Genomic DNA, 24265 nt, shown 5'->3' with positions numbered 1-24265 from the left:
TGTTTTAAGTGTTGCTGTTGGAATCTGAAAGCCATGTGAATTTTTTTTTGTTTTTTATATTTCAGGTTTTCTTTTAATGTTAAAGAATGATTCATAGCCCTAAGCTTTGTTACCACCCTGTTAATAATTTTGTGTGACTTCGGTTGAGCAACTTTTGAACGCCGATTTCTCCAGCTGAAAAATTATGTAAATATTGTTACTCATCATGAGTAGAGGCTCTAGAGATTAAAAAATTAAAACAGCAAAAGTATTACAGAGAAGTAAAATTAGAGAAATGATAAAGTGGAGGCAGCAATAGCTACCAAAATATTCAAAAGAAAACATGAAGTAAGATAAATAATGGTTGTTTCTAACTACTCCTCTTAGTTCAAAGTCTGTGCAATGATCTTCACTCAAAACTTTTGCAAGTTGGGCACAATATCATTCTTGTTGTACTTTATTATATGAACAATAAGTCAATTTGAACTGATTGTCAAGGGACCTAGTTCTTGCCCCAGCTGTGTTTAAAGTACAATCTAAGCCAACTCAATTCACTTTTGTGACCTCCGGTATCATAATAAAATGAAAACATCCTACATAACTCTACCCATCCTCTCTCCACAAAATATCCCAGTGCTTTGAAAGGTGCTTGTTAATTCATTTTCTTATAATAAAATATAATAGAAAATAGAGTGGGAACTATATATTTTTTCCTTTGGGGAATCCATAAATTACATTTTAAACATGAGGAAAATATGCAGTTTTGATAGTCCATTAGCACATTGAATTCTTTAAATTGGAATAGGCAGATGCAGTGATAAGTTTAAACATCCATTTAACATATGGAGAATGCCATTATAGCTGTTCAAAATATGAAAGCAGTGTGATTTCCGGCAGATCAGACACATTTTAAAAAGCACCCACTCAGAAAACTTCCTGAGCTCACGTTTCCCTGTGCATGTGGTTTTTAGTGTTGGGTTGCCTCTCCCTCAGTTGGCCTAGGCTGACAAATAAAGAGTCCATATATCATATCTCATTAGAGGTAAGGGAAGACATGGAAAAAGCAGAACCACTGATGGAGTACAGGAGTGAGTTGAATTGTGCTGCCTCAAAATACAGGTCAAGACACTAAGGCCTGAATCTTGTGAGTCTGTGCTACTGCACAATTACTACACACTGATTTATTTATAAATGAATGAATGAGTGAGACAGGATCTCACTCTGTTGCTCAGATTGGAGTGCAGTAATACAGACATAGCTCACTGTAGCTTCAAACTCCTGGGCTCAAGTGACCCTCCCAAATGACTGGCAATATAGGTGTACACCACCATTCCCGGCTATTATTTTTTCTTTTTTTTACTTTTAACAGAGACAAGGTCATGTTTTGTTGCCCAGGATGGTCTAGATCTCCTTGGCTCAAGGGATTTTCCTGCCTCTGCCTTCTGAAGTGTTGGGATTACTGGCTACAGCCATTGTGCCTGGCCTGGGCACTGATACAGCACCTGCCTGAGGCACCAGAGCATGCAAGAACAAGAAGAAAATGAACTTAAAACACCAGGAGTGAACCAACTATAACAACCTTTTATTTGAGCCTAATCAAAGGGACTTCCCCTTTTTAAGAGTGTAGTTGAGTCATGCTAGTGAGTATAGAAAGACCACATACATCAACAGTTGTGAACAGAAGTGGGAATCATTTCTTCTCTTATGGCCCTGGCACCTAAAAATTAATGCCAAATGATGCCCAAAGAGGGGTCTGTGATGAGCAAAGCCTTCTCCTGATTGGGCCATGGTGTTACTGTACTCTGGACCAGAGGTACAGCTCCATGACACTTTCTCACTCCTGATGGGAACAAATGAAGCTAGTTGTGTTCTACCCATCTTGAATGTCTGGCATAATCAAAGGGTTGACAGAGAGGGTCTCACAAAATCAGTACATAACTCTTGAAATATATGCCCTTCATTATTTATGCCAAATAGCAAATTAAATAAATCATAGTGTTTTAGAGCTGAGAGCAACCTTGGAGATCATCTCATTTAATTCATTTTATAGATGAAAAACTGAGGCATGGATTTTTTTTTTTTTACTAAAACCACTAGTAACTGCAAAGTTTTAAAAGTTTATAGCGCATCATTTGGTTTTTGACAGTATTTTGCAGATCATCTAAGCTGCTTCCTGGCTCTCCAGCACATTGTACTAACTGGGAGGATGGGGAGACATTTGCTGTCCCCATGGGGAATGAAAAAGGAAACCATGTGGGATGGGGAGGAGCAAGAAAGAAGAAAAACCAGCTTCTCTAGGCTCCAAAAAATTTGAGGGAGATAAAGATATTAAGCACTGTGTTAGATGAAGTAATAGCTACAAAACATGTAATCCGTACAACAATCTTACGAGCACTATTCAACCTTAAGCTAACAGAAGTCTTAGCTGTGATCAAAAGATGGTTTTTTTTTTTTGGTTTCTGTTTTTTGCTTTCTTTTTTTTTCTTTTCCTAGGCTACTAACCTTAGAGAGATGGTGGTCAAACTGGGGCTTGCCAAGGTCATGTATTACAGAAGAGGCAGCAAAAAAGGCCTTGGAAGGGCCAGAAAGGCCAGAGAAGGTCCTGTTCCAAGGATTCCTTGGGACCCTTTTCATCGAGGCCCCATCCACACCTCCCTCAAGATAGGTATTCCCTCCTATTCTGTTTAAGCTGTTAGTTTTCCCTAGATTTCATTCTATTTTAATATTTTATATCCCTATAATCAGGTCCAAGGAGAAATGTTCAAATTCAATAATAATGATGATAAATTTAATAAGTATTTTCCATGTACATAGAAATTTATAGTTGCTAAAGAATTTTTATATGTAGCAGCAGCTCTTTAAGGAGCTGTACTTTACAGAAAACTGTAAAAACTGGGTCCCAGAGTTTAAGTGGCATGCCCAAAGTCACATAATTGGGAAAACCTCAAACCCAGGGAATGATATCCCAAGTCCCAATGCTCTTTATACCAGGCAGCTTTACAAATGATAGTTGGATTCTCAGGGTAGCCCTCAAAGATCCCTTAAACCCATAAAGGTATTAAATTATACCAGTATCTTAACCTCTAACCAACTCATATTTCCACGGAAACATGCATAGGGTTTTAAAAACTTAGTTAAATATATTTTCTGGATACATCTCCCTGTAGATGAGGACTCCTGATATTCTAGCATCGGTGGCTGCTTCTTTTCCCTCAGTTTGAAAATACAAGTGCACCAAGAGAGGAATGTTACTATGAAGTGTAGGCAATCTCAAAAGTCATTTTGGGCCTGACACTTTTAGGCAAAATAATGGTTCCAGTACAGTATACAGTTGTGGAAACAAGTAATGCAAAGTTTTAATTTTTTTTTTTTTTTTTTTTTTTTTTTTTTTTGAGACGGAGTCTCTCTCTGTCACCCAGGCTGGAGTGCAGTGGCTGGATCTCAGCTCACTGCAAGCTCCGTCTCCCGGGTTTACGCCATTCTCCTGCCTCAGCCTCCTGAGTAGCTGGGACTACAGGCGCCCGCCACCTCGCCCGGCTAATTTTTTTGTATTTTAGTAGAGACGGGGTTTCACTGTGTTAGCCAGGATGGTGTCGATCTCCTGACCTCGTGATCCGCCCGTCTCGGCCTCCCAAAGTGGTGGGATTACAGGCTTGAGCCACCGCGCCCGGCCGTTTTTAAGTTTTTTAGCTCATTGTTTGCTATTCACAGAATTTGGCAGGACATCCAAGCATCTTCCTATCTCTCAAGTACACTGGATATATGTGTGGCAGCTTCAGCTGATCCAATTATCTACACACAAACACACACAAAAAAACAGTGCCTTCATTGAGGGTGCCCATTTAACAAGATCCAGAGATAGCCATCTCGGTCCGCAGAGAAAAAAATAACAAATTTTGTTAAAACATTCTCTAATGCATTTGCATAAACTAGTTAATTAATTAAATACATATCATCTTCAAAAGGGGAGAACTTCCCTAAGAACCTGGAATTCTGGGTGAATATGTCAGCACTGGGGGCTAGGAATAAATACAGGAAGGAGGAGAAAGAAAAAAGTGGTGTGCACCAAGGATGGACTTCACATCCTTAGTTTTGCTTGTTTGGTGGTTAAGGTCTAAGCTATATGTTTGTGTCCATTGTTTGGTAGTAAGGTCTAAGCTATACATTAGTTTATCTCAGTTGGGATCATGTGAGTGAGTGGCTCCTTTACCAAGTGCGTGTTACTCTGCCACCATAGCAGATTTTGGAAGGAGCCTGAAGCACAGAGAGTGTGTGTGTGCCATGCAACTCAAGGTGTGTCTCTAGACCAGCAGCACCACCTAGAAGATTTTAGAAAGGCGGATTCTCACACCCCTCAACCCCTAGACGTGCTGAATCATAACCTGCATTGTAACAAAATTCCCAGGTGATTCATAAGTCAGGAAAGCACTGTCACAGATGAACCTGATAGTTAAAATGCTTGTTTTCCTCTAATTTTCAGAATGAGAAAAACAAATGATTTTCAAACTCTATATGCTCTCGAAGAAAACAGCAGTCAGGAATTTTTCCACTCCTGCTGTCAATATCATTGCATTCACAGCCCTGTGATATGATTATTTTATGTCTATTACCTCAGTGGTCCCCAACCTTTTTGGCACCAGGGACCAGTTTTGTGGAAGACAGTTTTTCCATAGACTGGGGGTGGGGTGGAGGATGGAGGATGGCTTCCGGATGAAACTGTTCCACCTCAGATCATCAAGCATTAGATTCTCATAAGGAGCACGCAACCTAGATCCCTTACGTGCACAGTTCACAGTAGGGTTCACGCTCCTATGAAAATCTAATGCTGCAGCTGATCTGACAGGAGGCAGAGCTTAGGTGGTTACCCAGCTACACTTAAGTCCTGGGTGGCTGTTCTGTGTCTTGTTCACCCTTAGAATCCCAGCACCCAACATGGTACTTGGAATCTAATAGGTGTGTATGGTGGTACTCAAGAGTCCCAGCTTCAAAGTACGACAAACATGGGTTGGAAGCCTCAGTTCATGCATCTATGAGATGGGATAAAGAATAACACCTCTTATAGGCTTATTGGGAGGAGTAAATGAACTGATGCATGTGGCATAGCAGAGCACCTGGTGTGTTGTAGCTACTAATAAATGGCTAATATGTTGAACAAATGAAAGAACAGAAACCTTGTATACAAAGTCTTCCGCGGTCTAAAATGTGGTGCCCTGTTGCTTCAAATATATGAAATTGAATTTTAAAATAGTATGCAAAGGAGGCCTGATAAACATAGGAAAGAGGTAGAATAGATCCATGAGAAAAGCCTGTGATTTGGAATGACAAGACCCGTGTTTGGGTTTCAACTCTCTCCTTTACTAGCTGTGTGATCTCATGCAAGAAACAAGCTTCCTGAGCCTCAGTTTCTTCACCTAAAGGGTGGGGTTAGTAATCCTCTTCATTTCATGGCGTTATGCTTTAAAAAACAGGGTGGGAGGTTTACAACTTGCAACATTCATTCATTATTCATTTTGTATCCCTTATTCATTTTGTATCCTCATTATTCATTTTTGTATCCCTACTTCTCCTGACAAATAGCAATGGTCAATAATGCCTGTTTGCTCGAATGGATTACAGTATAAACTCTCAAGGAGAATGAAAACTGGATATTGCAATGGCTTGTGGCCTCCAAAGGTTAACCTTTATGGACAAAATCTCATTCCATAGCATTAGGGGATCCTAAAGGATTTCTTAGCATCCTTAGGGGATAGAAAGGCTCCTTGTGAGTGGGGAGGAGGAGTGAGGAAGATGATTTTTAAAAACTTTGAGAAGCACAATTAGAGCTCTGACTCTTCAACTTGGTACCACATAAGAGCTCTTCAGGAAAAAGCATAAGGAGGGAAAAGCAGCTAACTAAAAGGCAAGCAGAGTGAACCTCTAGAAGAAGTAATAAAAGAATTACCATTTCAGCTGGGCGTGGTGGCTCACACCTATAATCCCAGCACTTTGGGAGGCTGAGTTGGGTGGATACCCTGAGGTCAAGAGTTCGAGACTAGCCTGGCCAACAGGGTGAAATATGGGCATGGTGGCGAGCACCTGTAATCCCAGCTATTAGGGAGGCTGAGGCAGAATAATCTCTTGAACCCAGAAGGCTGAGGTTGCAGTGAGCTGAGATCACACCACTGTACTTCAGGCTGGGCTGCAAGAGTGAGACTCCGTCTCAAACAAATAAACAACCAAAATGAATTACACTTTGAAGATCTGGGTAATGTGATATATATAAAATAATTTTGCAAAACTAAGAGCTATAAACAAGTATAATTACTAAAGGAAAAGCCTTTAAGAAATATTTTCAAGTTGTATATGTTACCTGGATTTATTTTCATTAATATATTGATTTCCCCAGTAGTTATTTTATCCCTGACGGTGTAATTGGGGTATCTGCTCCACAACTTCACTGGGATATTTCCCAGTTGACTGGAATTTAGCATGATATTTTTTCTATCAAGGAATTCAGTTATTGATGTGGCCCCCAAACCTTTTGAAAGTAGATTCCTTTGTAAGGCAGACCCCATAGCAGGGACCCCAAGAGCAGGGCTGTTTGTTGTTATATCAGCATCCTGGGGTCTTCACATTGGCTCAAACAGGAAACTTATGGACAGAGGCTATGCAGACATTCCTACAGGTCTCTACAAATCCCATTCACTCACTTTTACCAGCATTTTTTTTTTTTCTTTTTTTTTTTGAGGCAGGGTCTCACTCTGTCGCCCAGACTGGAGTGCAATGGCACAATCTTGGCTCACTGCAAGCTCCACCTCCCAGGTTCATGCCATTCTCCTGCCTCAGCCTCCCGAGTAGCTGGGACTACAGGTGCCCACCACCATACCTGGCTAATTTTTTTGTATTTTTAGTAGAGACAGGGTTTCACTGTGTTAGCCAGGATGGTCTCGATCTCCTGACCTTGTGATCCGCCCACCTTGGCCTCCCAAAGTGCTGGAATTACAGGCTTGAGCCACTGCGCCTGGCCTAATTTTTGTATTTTTATTAGAGATGGGGTTTCATCATGTTGGCCAGGCTAGTCTCGAACTCTTGACCTCAGGGGATCCGCCCAACTTGGCCTCCCAAAGTGCTGGGATTACAGGCGTGAGCCACTAAGACTGGCCGAAGTTGCAATTCTTTTTTTTTTTTTTTAAGACCAAGTCTCACTCTGGACTTGGCCAAAAATGTTAAAATATAATTTGAAAAGATTTCCACGGAGCACAATACAGCACAAAAGGTCACAGCAGCCCTTGATACCCAATGTCTTTTCAGCCCTGTTGCTATTGTCAAAGTCTTACTTAGATTTCATGTGTAACCCTTAGTACGTTACTGTGTTCCTTCTTTGCATGGTCAAAGGAATTACAGACTATAAAGACAGCAAGCATGGAAAGCAGGGCTTTAGTTTCCACTGTGACCCAGACACTAAACTTGAACCCTGGGCTCTGAAATTGAACCTGAAATCGAACCTCTCTCTGTGCTAATTTGCCATGTAACATGCATTCTGCCACGTAACATGCATTCTGCCACGTTTCATCATCAATTGCACACATGAGGAGAGGAGCTATTCTATGCTTACGACTTTATTTTAAAAAATATCTGATTAAAAATGGATAAAAGGATAAGTGAAAATAATGTAATTATAAAACACTTTACAGAACTATAATATATGTGTTGTTTCTCATATATGTAGTTTTGTCTCATGTAATTTTTTGAAAGAATTTTACTTTTGTACATTGAGCACTATAAATATTCTATTCTAAAATAGAAAGGGCAATCTTAAAAAATATTTTAATTCTGATTCACATAGAAACTAGCAGAGGGATAAATGATGATTCCAAGAAGAAAGGGCTAGGCTACATTTGTATGAAAAGAAGTGAATTTTTATTTTATTGTAGCTATCATTTTAGGTATTTTCTGGGGATCATCTTTTATTTTTATAGAAACCTAAATCATAATGACCATCAGTTTATAACATCATTACTATTCTTAATATATACCACCAAAATCCATTTAGCAGTGAGCTATATTTTTTTTGAAGTCCTTAAATATACAATATGGGTCATTTGGTAGTTTGTCTTTCTTAAGGAGAAGAATGAGTTGTACCAGACTTAGCCCAAGATTCAGTGTAATCTGACCTCCTTTACTTGCCAGATACGCTCATTTGGTTTTTGGTTTCCCTGATGTGTGCTCAGCTCTGTGCTTCCTGACAGTCTTGCCCTGGGGGATTTGCACAGGAGAGGGGAGGGAGTCTAGGCCTCCCCTCTGCTGCCCCTAGAGAAGGCCCTGAGCCCAACCCAAGACCACTAATTGAGGCAGTGCATGGAGGCAGGGCTTTCTGAAAGATTAATATCTAGTAAGCTCCACCTCAGGATTAATGGCCTGTGACCTTCTGCTAATGCTGCAAGCTGCTTTATTCCTAGAAAGCTATGGACCTCCCACAATAAAGAATGTGATCTACAACTGAAGGGATTTAATATGTCAAAGTGGCCATGGGGAGTTTGGAATTCAGGATACAGCTTATTCTGGAGATCCAAAGACAGCTTACTAAACTCCCTAGAGGAAAATTTGGCCTCAGGCCCCAGTAGTGTTCTCTTCTTGGAAAAGCTGTGAACAGTTGGGGAGGTGTAATGCTGTCTCTTTGTGAGGAGGACGCTTTAGCCTTGTGTTGACCAGAAGCCTCCTTGGTTAAGCACATAGCAATGAAGAAAGAATGAAATCTTCTTTCAATGGCATGGCATTATTTGAAATATTTTACAAACATGTTTTTCATTCTGATGTATCTTTCATGTTCCTGTAGTTTTTGTGGCCAGACATGAAAGTAGCAGTCTTTGCCAGAGGATGGCAGGACTCCCTAGCTAGGATAGAGGTTCTGCTGCTGTGCCTTGGACATGGGATGCTGGAATTCTGGATTTGTTTGTCAAAGAAAGAGGATTTGACATTTCTAGAGGATGGGGAAAATGGACCTTTGTAGAAACAGAGAATGTGCTTTGTTAAAGAGTCATGACTCTTATCCTAACAAAGATATTTGGTCTTTTCAATGAAAACAAAACCAACAAACAAGCAGAGCCATAAGCCAGAGAAAGCAGCTGGCTTATGGCTGCTCATTTCTGAGGAGCTGCCCTAGTGCTCAGAATGGCTAAAGGATAAAAGTCAATGTGATCTTTCCAAACATGAAGGGGGACTTGGCAAGTTCCTCTGTGTGTTGGCGATTAAAGTTCTGTCGTTATTTAGTGTATGGTCCAGTTTTGAATACAGAACACCTGCCTTGTCATCCATAAAATAGTACCACAAAGGATAAAATTCTACTCCATATAGGTACTTGTAGTCTCAATGACTTGAGATCTATCTGGAGGCAGGTGGATCGCTTGAGCCCAGGAGGTCGAGAGTGCAGTACATGGGGATTGTGCCTGTGAATAGCCTCTTGTACTCTAGCTTGGGCATCACTGCAAGACACTATTTGTAAAAATAAATGTTAAATATTCCATTTCTATGCAAATAAGATGTGGATATTTTGTAAGATTTTGAAAATTCCTAGATAGTGTGAACTTAAGGGTATGAAAGATCCGTTAAAAAATACAGGATATATTGGCTGGGTGCCATGGCTCACACTTGTAATCTTAGCACTTTGGGATACCGAGGCAGGCAGCCTCACTTGAGGCCAAGAGTTCAAGACCAACCTGGCCAACATGGCAAAACCACATCACTACTAAAAAATACAAAAATTAGTCTGGTGTGGTGGCGCATGCCTGTAATCCCAGCTTCTCGGGAGGTTGAGGCACGAGAATCGCTTGAACCCAGGAGACGGAAGTTGCAGTCAGCTGAGATGGAGCCACTGCACTACAGCCTGGGTGACAGAGCAAGACTCTGTCTCAAAAAAAAAAAAAAAAAAGACACATGATGTATCAAGCTGCTATTTCAAACTCACTTCTGGTTTTGAATATGTGTATTGTGAATTTTAGTGGATTGAGAAAGTACATGAGGGAGAAAGGGGAATAACAGCAAAGAAAATTCCAACATAGGCAAGATTGGATAGCAAAACACTGGCAGTGGTTTCTGAATGCTAAGTTAGTGGGTGAGTTATTTTTTTTCTTGGATCTGTGCAAAATGGAGCAAACTCCTGATCCATCTTGCCCACTGCTTTGGGGCTTTTGCTTTTCTTTGAAAAGGTAAGAAAATAAAACTGAGGTATCTTGCTCAATTCTAGTTCCTGTCCAATTACCTGATTTAAAAAATATATATATTTTGAGATAATTGTACCTTAAGATGTAGTTGTAAGAAATAATATAGAGAGATCCCATATATTCTTTATCCAATCTGCCGTGGTAGCATCTTGCAAACTTATAGCACAATGTCACAACCAGAATATCATGTCCATGTAATCAAGGTTCAGAACATTTCCATCACCACAAAAACATTTGTGTTGCCTTTTATAATCATACTCATTTCCCTCCAGCCCTCACCCCCTCCTCTTAACCCCTGGCAACCACTAATCTGTGCTCCATTTCTATAGCTTTCCCATTTTAAAAATGTTAGATAAATGGACTTATGCAGTATATAGCTTTTGGGGACTTTCTTTTTTCAGGCAACCTAATTCTCTGGAGATTCATTCCGGTTGTTACTTTCTATCAATAGTTGGTTCCTTCTTATTGCTGGGTAGTGTTCTGAAGTTTGGATGTAGCACAGTTTGTTTAACCATTAACCTGTTGAAAGATATCTGGGTGGTTTCCAGTTTGGGGCTACTAAGTATAAAGCTGCTATACACAAGTTTTCATTTCTCTGGGGTATATGCCAAAGTGAGCAATTGCTGGGTGATATGGTAGTCGCATGTTTAACTTTTAAAACTACAAAACTGTTTTCCACAGTAGCGCTACCATTTTACATGCTCACAAGCAATATATGAGTGATCTAGTTTCTTCAAACCCTCGCCAACATTTGGTGTTGTCGTTATTTTTTATTTTAGCCATTCTGATAGGTATGTTGTGATGTCTCATGTAGTTTTAGTTTTCTTTTATCTATAGGCTAATAATGTTGCATATCATTTAATATTATTTGCTCTCTGTATATTTATATCCTCTTCAGTTAAATGTCTGTTCATATATTTTTCCCATTTTCCAACTAAATTGGTTTATTTGGTTGCATTTTGAGAGTTCTTTATTTTAGACACTAGTTCTTTGTCAGATATTGGGCTTGCAAATATTTTCTCCTAGTTTATATCTTGTATTTATATCCTCTTCACATGGGCAAAAGTTTTTAACTTTGATGAAGTCCAATTTACCAATGTTTCCTCTCACAGTTTGTGTTTTTGGTGTCAAGGTTGAGAACACTTTGCCAGCCCCGATCCTAAAGATTTTCTCCTGTTTTTTGTTTTTTCTACAAGTTTTGTAGTCTTACATTTTACATTTATGCCATGATCCATTTTGAGTTTGTTTTTATGTAAAGTGTGAGACTTGCAGACACTAAGAGCTCTACTCCTGCCAAACACAACAGGAGCACGCTTTGCCTCACTCCTGTACCCACTAGCAAAGGCTGCATGGCAAGGCTAGACCTCTATCCTTGCAAGACTGGGCCTTCTTGAGCACCTACCATATGCTAGGTCCTGGACTTATGATGGTGGAGTGAAAGCTCTCCAAGTATTTCTAATCTACGTCAAATGACTGCTATTAAGGTATTTTAGTGTGAACACACAGATGAAAGAGAAAGGAGATAGTTACTGGTCTGCCAGACTCAATTAAAAATCTATCCCCTTCTAGCTGCATGATACTGGGCAAATTGCCCCACTACTCTGAGCCTCAGTTTCTTCATTCACAATAAGATGGTTTTGAGGATTAAATTAGATAAAATATGTGAAATGACTGGTGCATAAGGTGTTCAATAAATAATGTCATTCTTCTCCAAACTGATCCATTGTGGATGCTGAAAAATTAGCAACGGACCATTGTCAGAAAATAGAAAAAGGCCAGCTGTATATAGACAATTCTGAATTTTCTAAGGGCTAATTATCTGCTTTATAGATAAACTAGAAACCTTACATTCCTCCTTCGTAGCATGGTGGCCAGTGGCTTGCACAGCTACTAGGTACGATTAAATAAAGTAGATAAATGAAAATTTTATTCTGATTCAGTTGAAATTTCTGGAAACTTGAAGGACTTAAGAATAGAAACTGACATGGATGGGAACCAATATTGTTAAAATCTGAATTTTAGGTTTATCAACTATCATATAAAGTTATCATATTAAATTATAGAAAGATATAAAGTATTCATAAAATTAAATTCTGCTGCAAAATATGTAAGGAAATTCAACTTATTGTATCTGAAGGAAAAAACTTAGATAGTAGTCAATATACCTAAATTTAGTTATTGACACTATTTAGGTACACTATTCATGTTAAGTTTACTGATTTTAAACAAGCCCAAGTTTATCAATTATTTTGAAATCCTTCACTGAGTAGTATAACAATTCAGCTGTCACCTTTACTTTTATTCTCTTGATGTTTGTCATTTTGTTCTTTGCCTTTTTTTTAACCATCTCCTTTTCCCTTAGAGAAAACTATAAAATACCTACCTCCTCCCTTTTAATTAAAAAAAAAAAAAATTCTAACAGCAGCATCTCCAGAACTATGTCTGGGGATAATCACATCGTGTTGGATCTATCACAAATATTTTATTTTTACACAATTGATTTTAAGCTAAATAAACACCTAAGTCATTTCTGAAATGGTCATAGAAAACACAGAAGAGCAATGTAGGACTTAGGTGGAAAGTGGGGAAGAGAGTTAAGGCTCACACGTACATGCATGTCAGGTGATTTATAGCAGCATTCCACTGAACCATAGCAACCTCCTCCGTAACCATTCATTCCCCAAACACTGGACTCTCAAAGCAAACTCAAAGCTCATGCATTTCTCAGCCTCCAGAATTGGATTTGTCCCTCATCAGTTTCCTGTCTTACTGCCTCATTTAGTCAAAGCGTGTTTTGAAAATAAATAGCTAATTCATATAAAGAAAGTAAATTGGCTGGGCATGGTGGTTTACGCCTGTAATCCCAGCACTTTGGAAGGCCAAGGCGGGCGGATCACGAGGTCAGGAGATCCAGACCATCCTGGCTAACACACGGTGAAACTCCGTCTCTACTAAAAATACAAAAAATTAGCCGGGAGTGGTGGTGGGACCTGTAGTCCCAGCTACTCGGGAGGCTGAGGCAGGAGAATGGCGTGAACCCGGGAGGCGGAGCTTGCAATGAGCCGAGATCGAGCCACTGCACTCCAGCCTGGGCGACGGAGCGAGACTGCGTCTCAAAAAGGAAAGTAAATTACTAAATTACTGCTTATTGATATGTACATTTTTAAAGTCGTTTATAATGCTTATCCTGTCGAAATTAAAAGCTTTTGACTAGAAAAAGCCTGTGTTGATACTAGATGTAAAACCTGGATAAACCTAAGTTTGGGGAATTCAGATACTAGATATAAAACCTGGATAAACTTAAGTTTGGGGAATTAAAGTACTGATGTTGGTATTTGATACTCCACTAGAGGCACTGCTTCTTGGGGTTATCTGCCAACATGACTCCCATCACATCAGACTATCAGGCAAGGGGAAAAACAAAAGAAAAATTATTTTCATAGGAGTGACATTATACTAAGTTTTTATTAACTATTAATCAATGTGAGAATTGATCTAATAATATAGATTGAGAGTATAATTCTATTATCTGGCTGACTTAATCTCTTTCATATGGTAAGATCGATTGACTTTTGGATATTTGGCGTGTATTTTTTCTTTAATTTTTTTCCATTGCTGACCACACCCACTAAACTAAATTATAACTCTTTGCTTCCGTATTTTCATGATATTAAATGCTTGCATTCTCTTTTCCTTCCATTTTACTATCCCAGTGTCCTGTTTCCCAGAGGAACAGTTCATTTCCACAGACAGGGAGAAAGCCTGGATGCTCAAGGTAAGGTTTATATAAATTATGTTGCATGACTCCTTACTCAAAAATTAATTTAAAGTGAGTAGTAATATTGTCTTTGTAACAAATTTATTTTCAAAATTCCAGTATACAATTAAAGCCAATATTTGAGTAAATACACTCTTTTAAAACACTTTTTTCAAGCCAAATTCCATTTCCCAAATGTACGAAGGGCTAATTAATTGCTATTAGCAATTCCTCTAAAAAATGGTCAAGCCAATTAATTAAAGTTTGATTTCAAAAAATCTTATGATAGGTGAGGAGGGTAGAATATCAAGATATGGTCAAAATGAACTCATGACATTGCTATTTATGAATAAATGATTTTTATTTGGTATGTTAAGAATCAAGGAAGCCACTCTGCTGGCTTTGAGAGGCAGAAAGAGAGAGAGAGTGAGAGCGTGCAAGCATACTTGTGACAGAGATGAGGAACCTAGAAAGCCTCATTTTTTTCAGTTTGGGATTTGTCTTTGAGATGCAATCATTTTGACCTTCAGTTATTTCCAATTAGTACTCCAAGCCTCTCTAAGTAATGCCTTCAAGAGTCATCTCCAGGAGCCCTTGGAACAAAGGAACAATTAACTGAAATTCCACCAGATGGCAATATTTGGAAAGCCATTCAGAGAGGTCTCAAAGCTACAAGCTATTATTGTTCACACAGAATAGTCTCACAAAGTGTGGTGTGACATCCTATATTTCATCACAGGTGCTCTCAACATCTTTTATTTTACTCCTATTTCTCCACAGCATCAAACATTTTTACTTAAAAAAAACAGTGTGGGGGGACATATTAGTTTTCTTCTTTTTACAAGAATTCTGGAATGATAAAATTAGAAACCTCATTCTTAAACAGTAATTCTCCAAACAGTAATGGTGAATATTAAAAGCTCAAATCAATGAATAATATACCATATTTGTTTTGGGGCCTCATTGTAATAAATGCTATGACTGGTAGTCATTTTTTAAATATTTGCAAAGAGAAACTGAAATTCTTCTACTTAAAGGACAATAGCATTTTAAGAAGTTGTCTTGATATTAAAATTTGCAGGTATAAAATTCACTGTATTGACTTGGAATAATTAGTTTTTTTTAGTGTGGATGAATAGATGTTTTCCCCTTTTACTCTAGTGAAGGTGGAAATATGGAGCACTTTTGTAGGCTGAGGTGGGCGGATCATCTGAGGTCAGGAGTTCAAGACCACTCTGGTCAATATGGCAAAACCCTGTCTCTACTGAAAATATAAAAATTAGCTGGGCGTTGTGGCACATGCCTGTAGTCCCAGCTACTCAGGTGGTTGAGGCACGAGCATCACTTGAACCCAGGAGGCAGAGGTTACAGTGAGCCAAGATCGCACCACTGCACTCCAGCTTGGGTGACAGAGCGTGACTCCGTCTCAAACAAACAAAGTGGAGATATGTTACCCTGCATGGTGTCCCAACAGCTGTAATATTCGGGGGCCAGAGCAGGCTCTAGAGCAGAGTTGGGACAGAGGTCAGTGGAAAGGTACCTAAGGGCATTAGAAATAGGAAGAACCAGGAAGAGAAACCATCGAAGCTTTCTGTGTCTGCAGCCACAGATCATGAGTGCCCTTTGAAAACTGATCTTGTACTGCTAGCCCTTATAGTAGATGGTCCATATGTAGGGTCTGTCTGGGACAGTCCTGATTCAGTTCTGTGTTCCTGGAAAATAGTCTAGGTAGCACCCCCTTTCACCCTCCAAACGTTTCATTTTGGATGATAAATTATATGATCATCCTATCTTGCAGGGTGGTGAAGAGAAAGTAATAAGAAAAGGTGGCCCATTACCTAAATAGGGTGTCGCTTTATAAATCTCCTTATATATGGGGGTATGGGACAAATGTGTATTTAAAGAGCCAAATTGTAAATATTTTTGCCTTGCTGGTCATACAAGTGTTAGTCACAATTGTTCAACTCATTGCAGTGTGAAAACAGCCAAAGATAATACATAAAGAAATGGCCTTGTCCAGGTGCCATGGTTCATGCCTGTAATCCCAGCACTTTGGAAGGCCGATGTGGGCGGATCACAAAGTCAGGAGATTGAGACCATCCTGGCTGACATGGTGAAACCCCGTCTCTACTAAAAATACAAAAAAAATTAGGTGGGCATGGTGGCGGGAGCCTGTAGTCCAGCAGCTACTCAGGAGCTGAGGCAGGAGAATGGCATGAACCTGGGAGGCGGAGCTTGCAGTGATCCAGGATTTCACCACTGCACTCCAGCCTGGGTGCAGAGCAAGACTCAGTCTCAAAAAAAAAAAAAAAAAAAAAAAAAAAAATGGACTACACTTGGCCTGTACACCATCATTTGCACATCCCTGATAGATAACAGAAATGGATTACGGTGGTTGTAAATGGCAGAGAACCAAAGAGACAACCATCATTAATCCCTCTCCCTTCTCTCTGTATCCCTTCCGGGTTGCACCCTCCTTTATTTAACCCTTTCAGGAACTAGTACAGTTGACCCTTGAACAGCATGGGTTTGAACTGCACGGATTTACTTATAAGTGATTTTTTTTCAGTAAATGCAATCGAACCTCCATATCCGTGGATTCCAAATATGCAACCAAAAGTGAACTGAAAATACAGTATTCATGGTATGTGAAACCCATGGACAGCCAGTTTTTCGTATCGCTTGATTCAGTGGGCCAACTAGGGGACTTGAGCATGAATGGATTCTTGTGGGGGAAGGAAGGTTCTGAAACCAATCCCCTAGGGAAAGCTGTATTGACCATTTCCTCGAGTGAGTGATCCTATCTGCTATTAAGTGGTTCCTGAGATTCCTTTACTGGGTGTCACTTCTTGTTTCTCATCCAAATCTGTTCCTGCACCACACACAATGTGCTTGTACTTCATACCTCATGATGTATAAGACTCAGGTATCACCTGAGTCTTAGTGTTAAATACTGAAGCAATAGTTCATTGGTAGGCAATTTAATTTTATGCTTTGATCCTCACTAAACAGTTATCTTTGGGAAATATAATCAGTCACATTAAGGAAAAATTCATGTTGACTATACCAAATGTTTTATCATATTAATGAAAAGTAACGTAATACATTTAAAGAAAACCTTGGGGAGAAAATCACCCATAACAACACCATCCTAAAATAACTGTTTTTCTGTTTTTGCATATTTGGTCTTCTTACAGGCATTCCTAATTTTCCACAGTGCATAGCATAATAAGTGTGAACTTTGTATTTTACTCACTGTGAGTCACAGCATCTTTTACTTTCATGGGTCATCAGAACTGTCGTTGAAACAGCAGTATAATGTTATATCAACATGCCATAGTATGTGCTTTAATTCTTACTATCTTCCCATTTTCACTATAAAAAATGCTATGCTAAATTTCTATACAGATCTTGTTGTTGGTTTGGTTTGGTTTGTGTCTATTCATCTATTTTCTAAGGTCACAATTCCAGAAGTGAGATTATTTGTCAAGGATAGACCATTTTTATGACCCTTAATCTAGTTTACCATATTTTTCCCAAAGATTTGGAAGAATTTACAGACGTTTGTAGTTTTTGGCTACCAGTTTCACCATAACATTTTCAGAAAGCATTTAATTTATTCAATAGCATTTGCTGAATGACTACTAACTGTAAAGCACTGTGCTGAGTGTTTTGGGGTGTGTGTGTGTGTATATATATATGAAAGATGTGCTCATTCTACTTTTATTTTGTGCCTACTATCAGCTAGGTATTGTAGTTTTTCAAAGGTGAGCAAGAGATAGCTTCTATCTCAGAGCATTTGATTTTACTGGGGAACTAAGATATATGTAAATGACTGTAATAAGAAAATGAAATGTACCATAGGAGAAATACAGTTATAATATAATGGGAGTTTGGGGAGGGGGAGGTAGAGATGACATCTGAGCTGAGCCATGAGGGTCAGTTGGTTTGGAATACTCAGGGATGGTGAGGTTAGCTCTTCATTCCATAAACATGTATTGATCACCAACTCTATGCCAAGTATTATGGTAAAAGCTAGGTATATAGAGGTGACCAAGGCAGAGCTCTTAAAGCATACTATCTAATGGAGTAAAGAATCTTTTTTAAAAAATCAGTATAAGGGTGGTAAGCAGGCTAGCTTGCCTGGCAGAGGATTCACAGGGTTAGAGATGAATGCTGGTTTCCTCTGGAATGAAACTTTTCCATGGCTTCTCTTTTGAAAGGCATAGCCTTCATCATCAGTTGTTGTGTCAGAATCTGTGGGACACCTGCTTCTGGAGGTTTGAAGGTTTTGAAGTATCTTGTAATTGCCCTTGTACTGACCAACATTCTAATTAAAGTTGGCCTGCACTGATAGTCCCCCCAGTGAGTACATTTACTGGGAATGCACAGAGGATAGGCCTGGGATCAGTAAGACCTACAACTTGGCCCTCACCAGATGATGATGGAAGTAAATCACTAAGAATTGTAGGTTTCATTTGTGTTTTGTCTTTAAAACAGCTGGAAGGAACCTCATTGATAATCTAATCCAAAAATCTCATTTTACAGATGAACGTTCTTAAGTGAGGAGAGGTTGAGTGACTTTTCTAGGGTTAGACAGTGGCATTATCACAGCACCAGAACCTTCGCTTCTGATTCTTCTTGTTCTATGGTCACTTCTTTAATTAGCCCTGCCTCATCTATACCACACAGGTAGTAAGAATTAGGACTAGATTAACCTAAGCATCCCTTGTATGCATAAAAGCAATTAGATAATTTTTACCTATCTCATACCACAGTAAAAATTTTTTAATTTATAACGTTTAACTAAAATTTTATTTAGGCCAGATATAGTGGATCATGACTGTAATCCCAACACTTTTGGAGTCTGACGCTGGAGGATCACTTGAGGCCAGGGGTTCAAGACCAGCCTGGGCAATATAGCGAGACCTCATGTCTCTACAAAAAAAAAAAAAAAGTTAAAAGTAAAAACAATTAGCCAGCGTGGTGGCACATGTCTGTAGTTGCAGCTATTCAGGAGACTGAAGCAGGCAGATCCCTTGAATCCAAGAGTTCAAGGCTACAGTGAGCCGTGATCTTACCACTGTATACCAGCTTGTGAGCTGGACAAATAGCTTGACCTCACTAAGCTCCATTTTCATCTTCAAAGTAGAGATATAATACATGTTGTTTGTTGTGAGAATAATTAGAGGTAACATAATTGTTGGGTGCATAATGGACACTGAGAAAATATTGAAATATTGATTTTCTTTCCCCTTCCCTCCTAGAGCTACAGGTTCTTCATGGGATTCGTCTTGTTTATTAATCAAGTTGCCTTGTAAGACTTCTGAGAATTAAATGATGGAATGAGGGTACATTTATAAACTGTGACGCAGAGATTAACAGTCTCATTTCTGAATTTTACTTAACTAGGCTTAATTAGAGGTTTAGAGGATTTTCTTTATGGTTCCTTTTCCTCCATTTCTTCAGTAGCTTACATGTTCTACGGATGTGTTGGTAAGACTTAAAAATTCACTCATTTTCTCTGTGTTTTATCTTAAATATTGGGTCAAATAAATATACAGAGGTAGATGATTAGATAAAGAAAATATGGCTAAATATTAACAATTGCTGAATATAGCTGGTGGGTATGAAGATCTGTTACACTATTATAAGATGTTTTTTACTTTTCTGGATGTTTGAAATGTCTCAAGCAAATTTTTTTAAAAGCATTATGTGTCAAGTATTAATTAAGCTTCTAAGCTTCTACCACAGCTCCATCACTGTTAGGAGGCAGAGGGTAGATTTTACATGAGACAGTCAGGGTTCTCAGCCCTGATGGAGATATGGCCCACTGTAGGGAATGTTAATGAAATGGGCAGTTCCATTCCAGAGTGCTGTGATGGGAGAAGTACAGATTGCCTTGGGAGTCCTCAGCAGCAACAGCTAAGCCAGAACTGGTGTGCAGAGGTCAGACAAGGCTTCCAAATTCAGTGGCATCTAATCTGAGACCCAAAGGAAAAGGAAGAACTAGCCAAGTGTTGGGGAGAGGGGGACTTCAGAGAAAGGGAAATTGTTTGGGAAGAAAGAGTAGCAGCTTCAAAGATCTGGAGGGAAAATAAGAGAAGCATTTGGCATATTAATGAAATTGAAAGAAGTTCAGTAATGAGCTGGAGCATTGAGGGAATAGCGACAGGTAAGACTGGACAGATAGATCAGGAAGGGCCTTGCCAGGCTAAAGAAGAACCCTGGGTTGTATTGTAAGAGATGTTGAAGTCCTTTAAGCGTAGAAGTAAAACTACCTGTTTTATATCTTAGAATGGTCACTCTGATGGCTGTGTAAAGGAAAGATCAGGAAGGGACCTGATTAGACAGCAGAGAGACCAGGTGGAAGATGATTAGCATCTGGCTATAGTGGTGACAGCTGGGGTAGAGGTTAATGGGTGGATTTAAGTACAATTTAGGTGGCAAAAAAAAGTGGAAAAAAACCACTGTTACTTTTGCACCAACCTATAGAAAGGATTGGGGAAGGAAGATGTCAAGGAGTTATTCATTCATCCAGCAAATGCATATTGAGTGCTTGCTATGTGTTAAATGCTGTTTCAGTACTGTGAAGAAAAGTAAAGAAAGGGCAACAGGAATAGCGCCTGAGGAGGTGCTATTTTATGTAGGGGGAAGTAATGGAGAGGGATTTTCTAGAGGAGAACACATTGATCTTTAAGGACCCTCTTAAGAGATGGCAAAGTGAGAAGTAGTCACCTAAAGATCTTGGGGTTCAGTGAGATCCCTGGGAGCTCCATAAGTGGCAGTGCTGTGGTTGGCAGAAGATAGTGCCCAGTGTCTGGCATGAGTAAGTGGGGGCTTTGGTGAGTGTTATTTACTGAGACAGGACACACTGTAAATGTGAGGACAAGAATCAGAAGCTCAGTATTGCCCATGTTGAGCTTGGGGTGTCTGTGACATTAAAAAAGATATGGATATAGATATCTTTATATATATATGGATTTGAGACCTGAACCTTAGAAGAAAAAGAAATGAATTACAGCTTTGAGAGTCACTAGCATGTAAGCAGTAAGCCACAAGTATAGATAAAATTGCCCAAGAGGGTATAGACTGAGAAAGAGAGGCCAGAGTAGAACCTTGAAAATCACCAATAATTAAAATGTAGATGAAGAAAAAGAGAGAGTACACCTATGTTCACAGCAGCAGCATTCACAGCCGCCAAAGGTGGAAACAACCCAAGTGTCCATTGAGAGAGGAATGGATAAAAAAAATGTGGTAGATACATACAATGGAACATTGTTCAGCCACAGACAGGAAATTCTGACTCATGCTACAACACGGGTGAATCTTGAGGCCAATGCGTTAAGTGAAATACACCAGTCACAAAAAGACAAATATTGTATGATTCCACTTTGTGAGCTATCTAGAGTAGTCAAATTCATGGAGACAGAAAGTGGAATGGTGGTTGCCAGGGGCTGAGAGGAGGGGGAAATGGAGAGTTAGTGTTTAATAGCTATAGAGTTTTAGTTTAGGGGAATGAAAACATGCTGGAGAAGGATAGTGGTGATGGTTGAACAAGAATGTTAATATATGTAATGCCACCAAACTGTACATTTAAAAATGGTTAAACTGGTAAAATTTTGTTATATGCATTTTATCACAATTTGAAAGTGAGAGATGAAGATTAGCCAGAAACACAGGAGAAAGACCAGTTGAGTATGCTATCATGGAAGCCAAGGGAAAATACCATTTCAAGAATGAGCAGGGTCGGGACACCCAAATGCCCATAAAACTTATATAAAATAGTAAAAACTAAAAATGCCTATTGCTTTAGCAACAAAGAGGTTGTTAGTGATCTTGGCGAGAATAATTTCAATGGCATGATCAGAATGGGAGCTAGATGCAAGAAGTTGAGGAGTGAGGGAGAAATTGAGAAGTAGAAAGGGCAGGTTTAGATAACCCTTAAGATACCGACTATAAAGATGGAGATCGAAATCAGGACCTGTGGGGAAGAACAGTTGATTTAAGGTAGAAGAGACCTGAGTGATTTAAACGCTGCCTGGAGGAAGCCAGTGGGCAGGGCCTAGGAGAAGCTGGTAGAAAATTATAAACCAGAGCTTTTTAATTTTATTAATTGACAAATAGTACTTGTACGTATTCATGGGGTACATAGTGATGTTTTGATCTGTGTAATGTAAATAATTATATCAGGGTACTCAACATATCCATCATGTCAAACGTTTATCATTTCTTTCTGTTAGGAACATTTAATGTAAAATTCTATATTTGAAACTATATGTTATTGTCAACAATAGTCAACCTACAGTGGTATAGGACACTAGAACCTATCCCTCCTATCTAGCTGTAATTTTGTATCCTTTAACAAATCTCTCTCTATCCTTTCCTTCCCTCTACCCTTGCCAGCCTCTAGTATCCTCTCTTCTACTTTTTACTTCTATGAAATCCCGTGTATTAGTGAGAATATGGAGTGTTCAACTTTCTGCTCCTGGTTTATGTCACTTAATATAATGACCATCCATGTTGCTGTGAAAGAGGATTTTTTTTTTCTTTTTCATGGTATTGTGTGCGTATACTACATTTTCTTTATTCATTCATCTGTTATTGGACATCTAGGTTGATTTAATATCTTGACTATTGTAAACAATGCCTCAATAAACATGGGGGTGCAGCGGTCTCTTTGATGTAATGATTTACTTTCTGATTTAAATATACCAGGGCTTTGAGCAGGCAGGAGGCAAGAGGGCAGGACATAGCCCTTTATTGCAACAAGCAAGAATCCGAATAAGATGGCTGTCCTTTGGGTAAATATGTAGGTTTGGGGACAGAAAAGTTAAATTCTGGTCTAATGGCTTCAATACCTTCTGTAAAGTCAGATGCAAGGCCATCTGCTGAGGGAGGTGAAGATGGTAGGGTCAGAGATATAAGGACACTGAAAAAGTATTGAAACATCTGGTTTATGAATAATGACAGAATCCAAACTAGGGAAACAGAAGGCTGATTTAGAAGCCTTGAGACCCACTGGGTTTGGAGGCCATCAGTTGACTGTTGTGCTGGTCTTCTAGGCAGGGTGATATTTTTTTTCTTTTTAGTCCCAGCAAGTCTCGGCAGTCCATATGAGGCATATATACCTGGCAGATAAAAATTAAAAATTGTATAAAAGCTTGTCTTTGGGGAAACATGAAAATTGATCATGAGGGTAATAAATCTATTTTTAAATGGACTAATGCTTTACTTCTTTCTCTTTAAAATTTGTAAGAGCCAAATGACTGGGTTAAGAGTTCCAAGTTGTTTGGTTTATAATGAGTTTGTTATTGGTACAGAGATTGTAATTAACTCTCCAGAGACCTCTGTTGACTACAGAGATTATTGGGAACCAATCTTAATTATCAATTGATCATTGATCTGAGTGAAACTTTGAACAATTTACTGAGTAGTTTGATGGTGTTACAGTTCCCCCTCACAAACTTGTATTCCCTTTAAGGGTACTGTGGTCCCAGGGACAAGCACTGTGTTGCATATAGAAATACAACAGCCCTCTGCTTAGTGCATCTTTACCATGTTGTACATTGCCATAGATTTTTGCCTTTTGCATAGAGTACCAGGATCTAGTTAAGTAATAGTCATTTTTAGCAAAATATCACTAAAATTACGCTGAGGTTGACGTGTCTTATCAAAATTTTCTGTACAAGTAGGCTGTGGTATGTGGAAGGAATGCTACTGCTGTCTCTCAGGCCAGTGCCTGGAATGTTTGTATATATTGAGACCCCTAATCAAGAAATGTGTTTCCTCTACCCACTTCACTTTCTGACTTTACTTTCCTGGCCAGAGAGTCACTAAAAAGAACAAGTCCTGCCATTAACAAGTTGGTGATAGCCTAGGGATTCTGGTTCTGGTGAGGGTGAGTACAGGGGAAGGAGCAAGGCCTGTAAACAATCCACCAAGCCAAGGTGGATTCACCTTCATTTCTACCTAAACTGTGTAATACCTGAACACCAGACCCCTGTATACAGAGGGAAAATATGTGGGAGCATAAACTTTATTTGATGCCTACTGTGTACCAGATACTCTGCTAGCAACTTATCCTCATATGTTCTACATGAAACTTTGTTGATGCTTTTTACAAATGAGAACGTTGTTTCAGAGAGGTTACTGACTTGTTCAACGCATATAGCTAGTAAGTGGTAGAGCCAAGGTTAGGACCCAAGTGGGTGTGAATGCAAATTTGTTATCTACCCTAATAAATCACATTTTATTTTCCTTCTAGTCCTCATTCACATAATTTTACACAGTTGGTGGGTGTGTGTAGGGGTGGCGGGGGGGGGGGGGG

At 39.2% G+C, this 24265-nt stretch overlaps 1 protein-coding gene across 2 annotated transcripts in view; it reads left to right on the top strand.

The window, feature by feature from the left end:
• Positions 1 to 24265, top strand: part of MAPRE2 (microtubule associated protein RP/EB family member 2) — a 167202-nt gene that overhangs the window by 18313 nt on the left and 124624 nt on the right. For both annotated transcript variants that reach the window (XM_017874060.1, XM_017874062.1), the window contains exon 2: positions 13892 to 13953. Coding sequence is in view for 1 of the 2 variants with exons in the window: in XM_017874062.1 (XP_017729551.1) it covers positions 13892 to 13953 (62 nt within the window). In the remaining variant the exon portion in view is untranslated. The remainder of the gene's footprint in view (positions 1 to 13891; positions 13954 to 24265) is intronic.

This window comes from Rhinopithecus bieti, unplaced genomic scaffold (assembly GCF_001698545.2).
Source record: "Rhinopithecus bieti isolate Rb0 unplaced genomic scaffold, ASM169854v2 scaffold_5260, whole genome shotgun sequence".
In the NCBI taxonomy this organism is placed as follows: Eukaryota; Metazoa; Chordata; class Mammalia; order Primates; family Cercopithecidae; genus Rhinopithecus; species Rhinopithecus bieti.
Note: the sequence above shows the minus strand (reverse complement) of the source record. Positions and strands in the feature narration are given on the sequence as shown.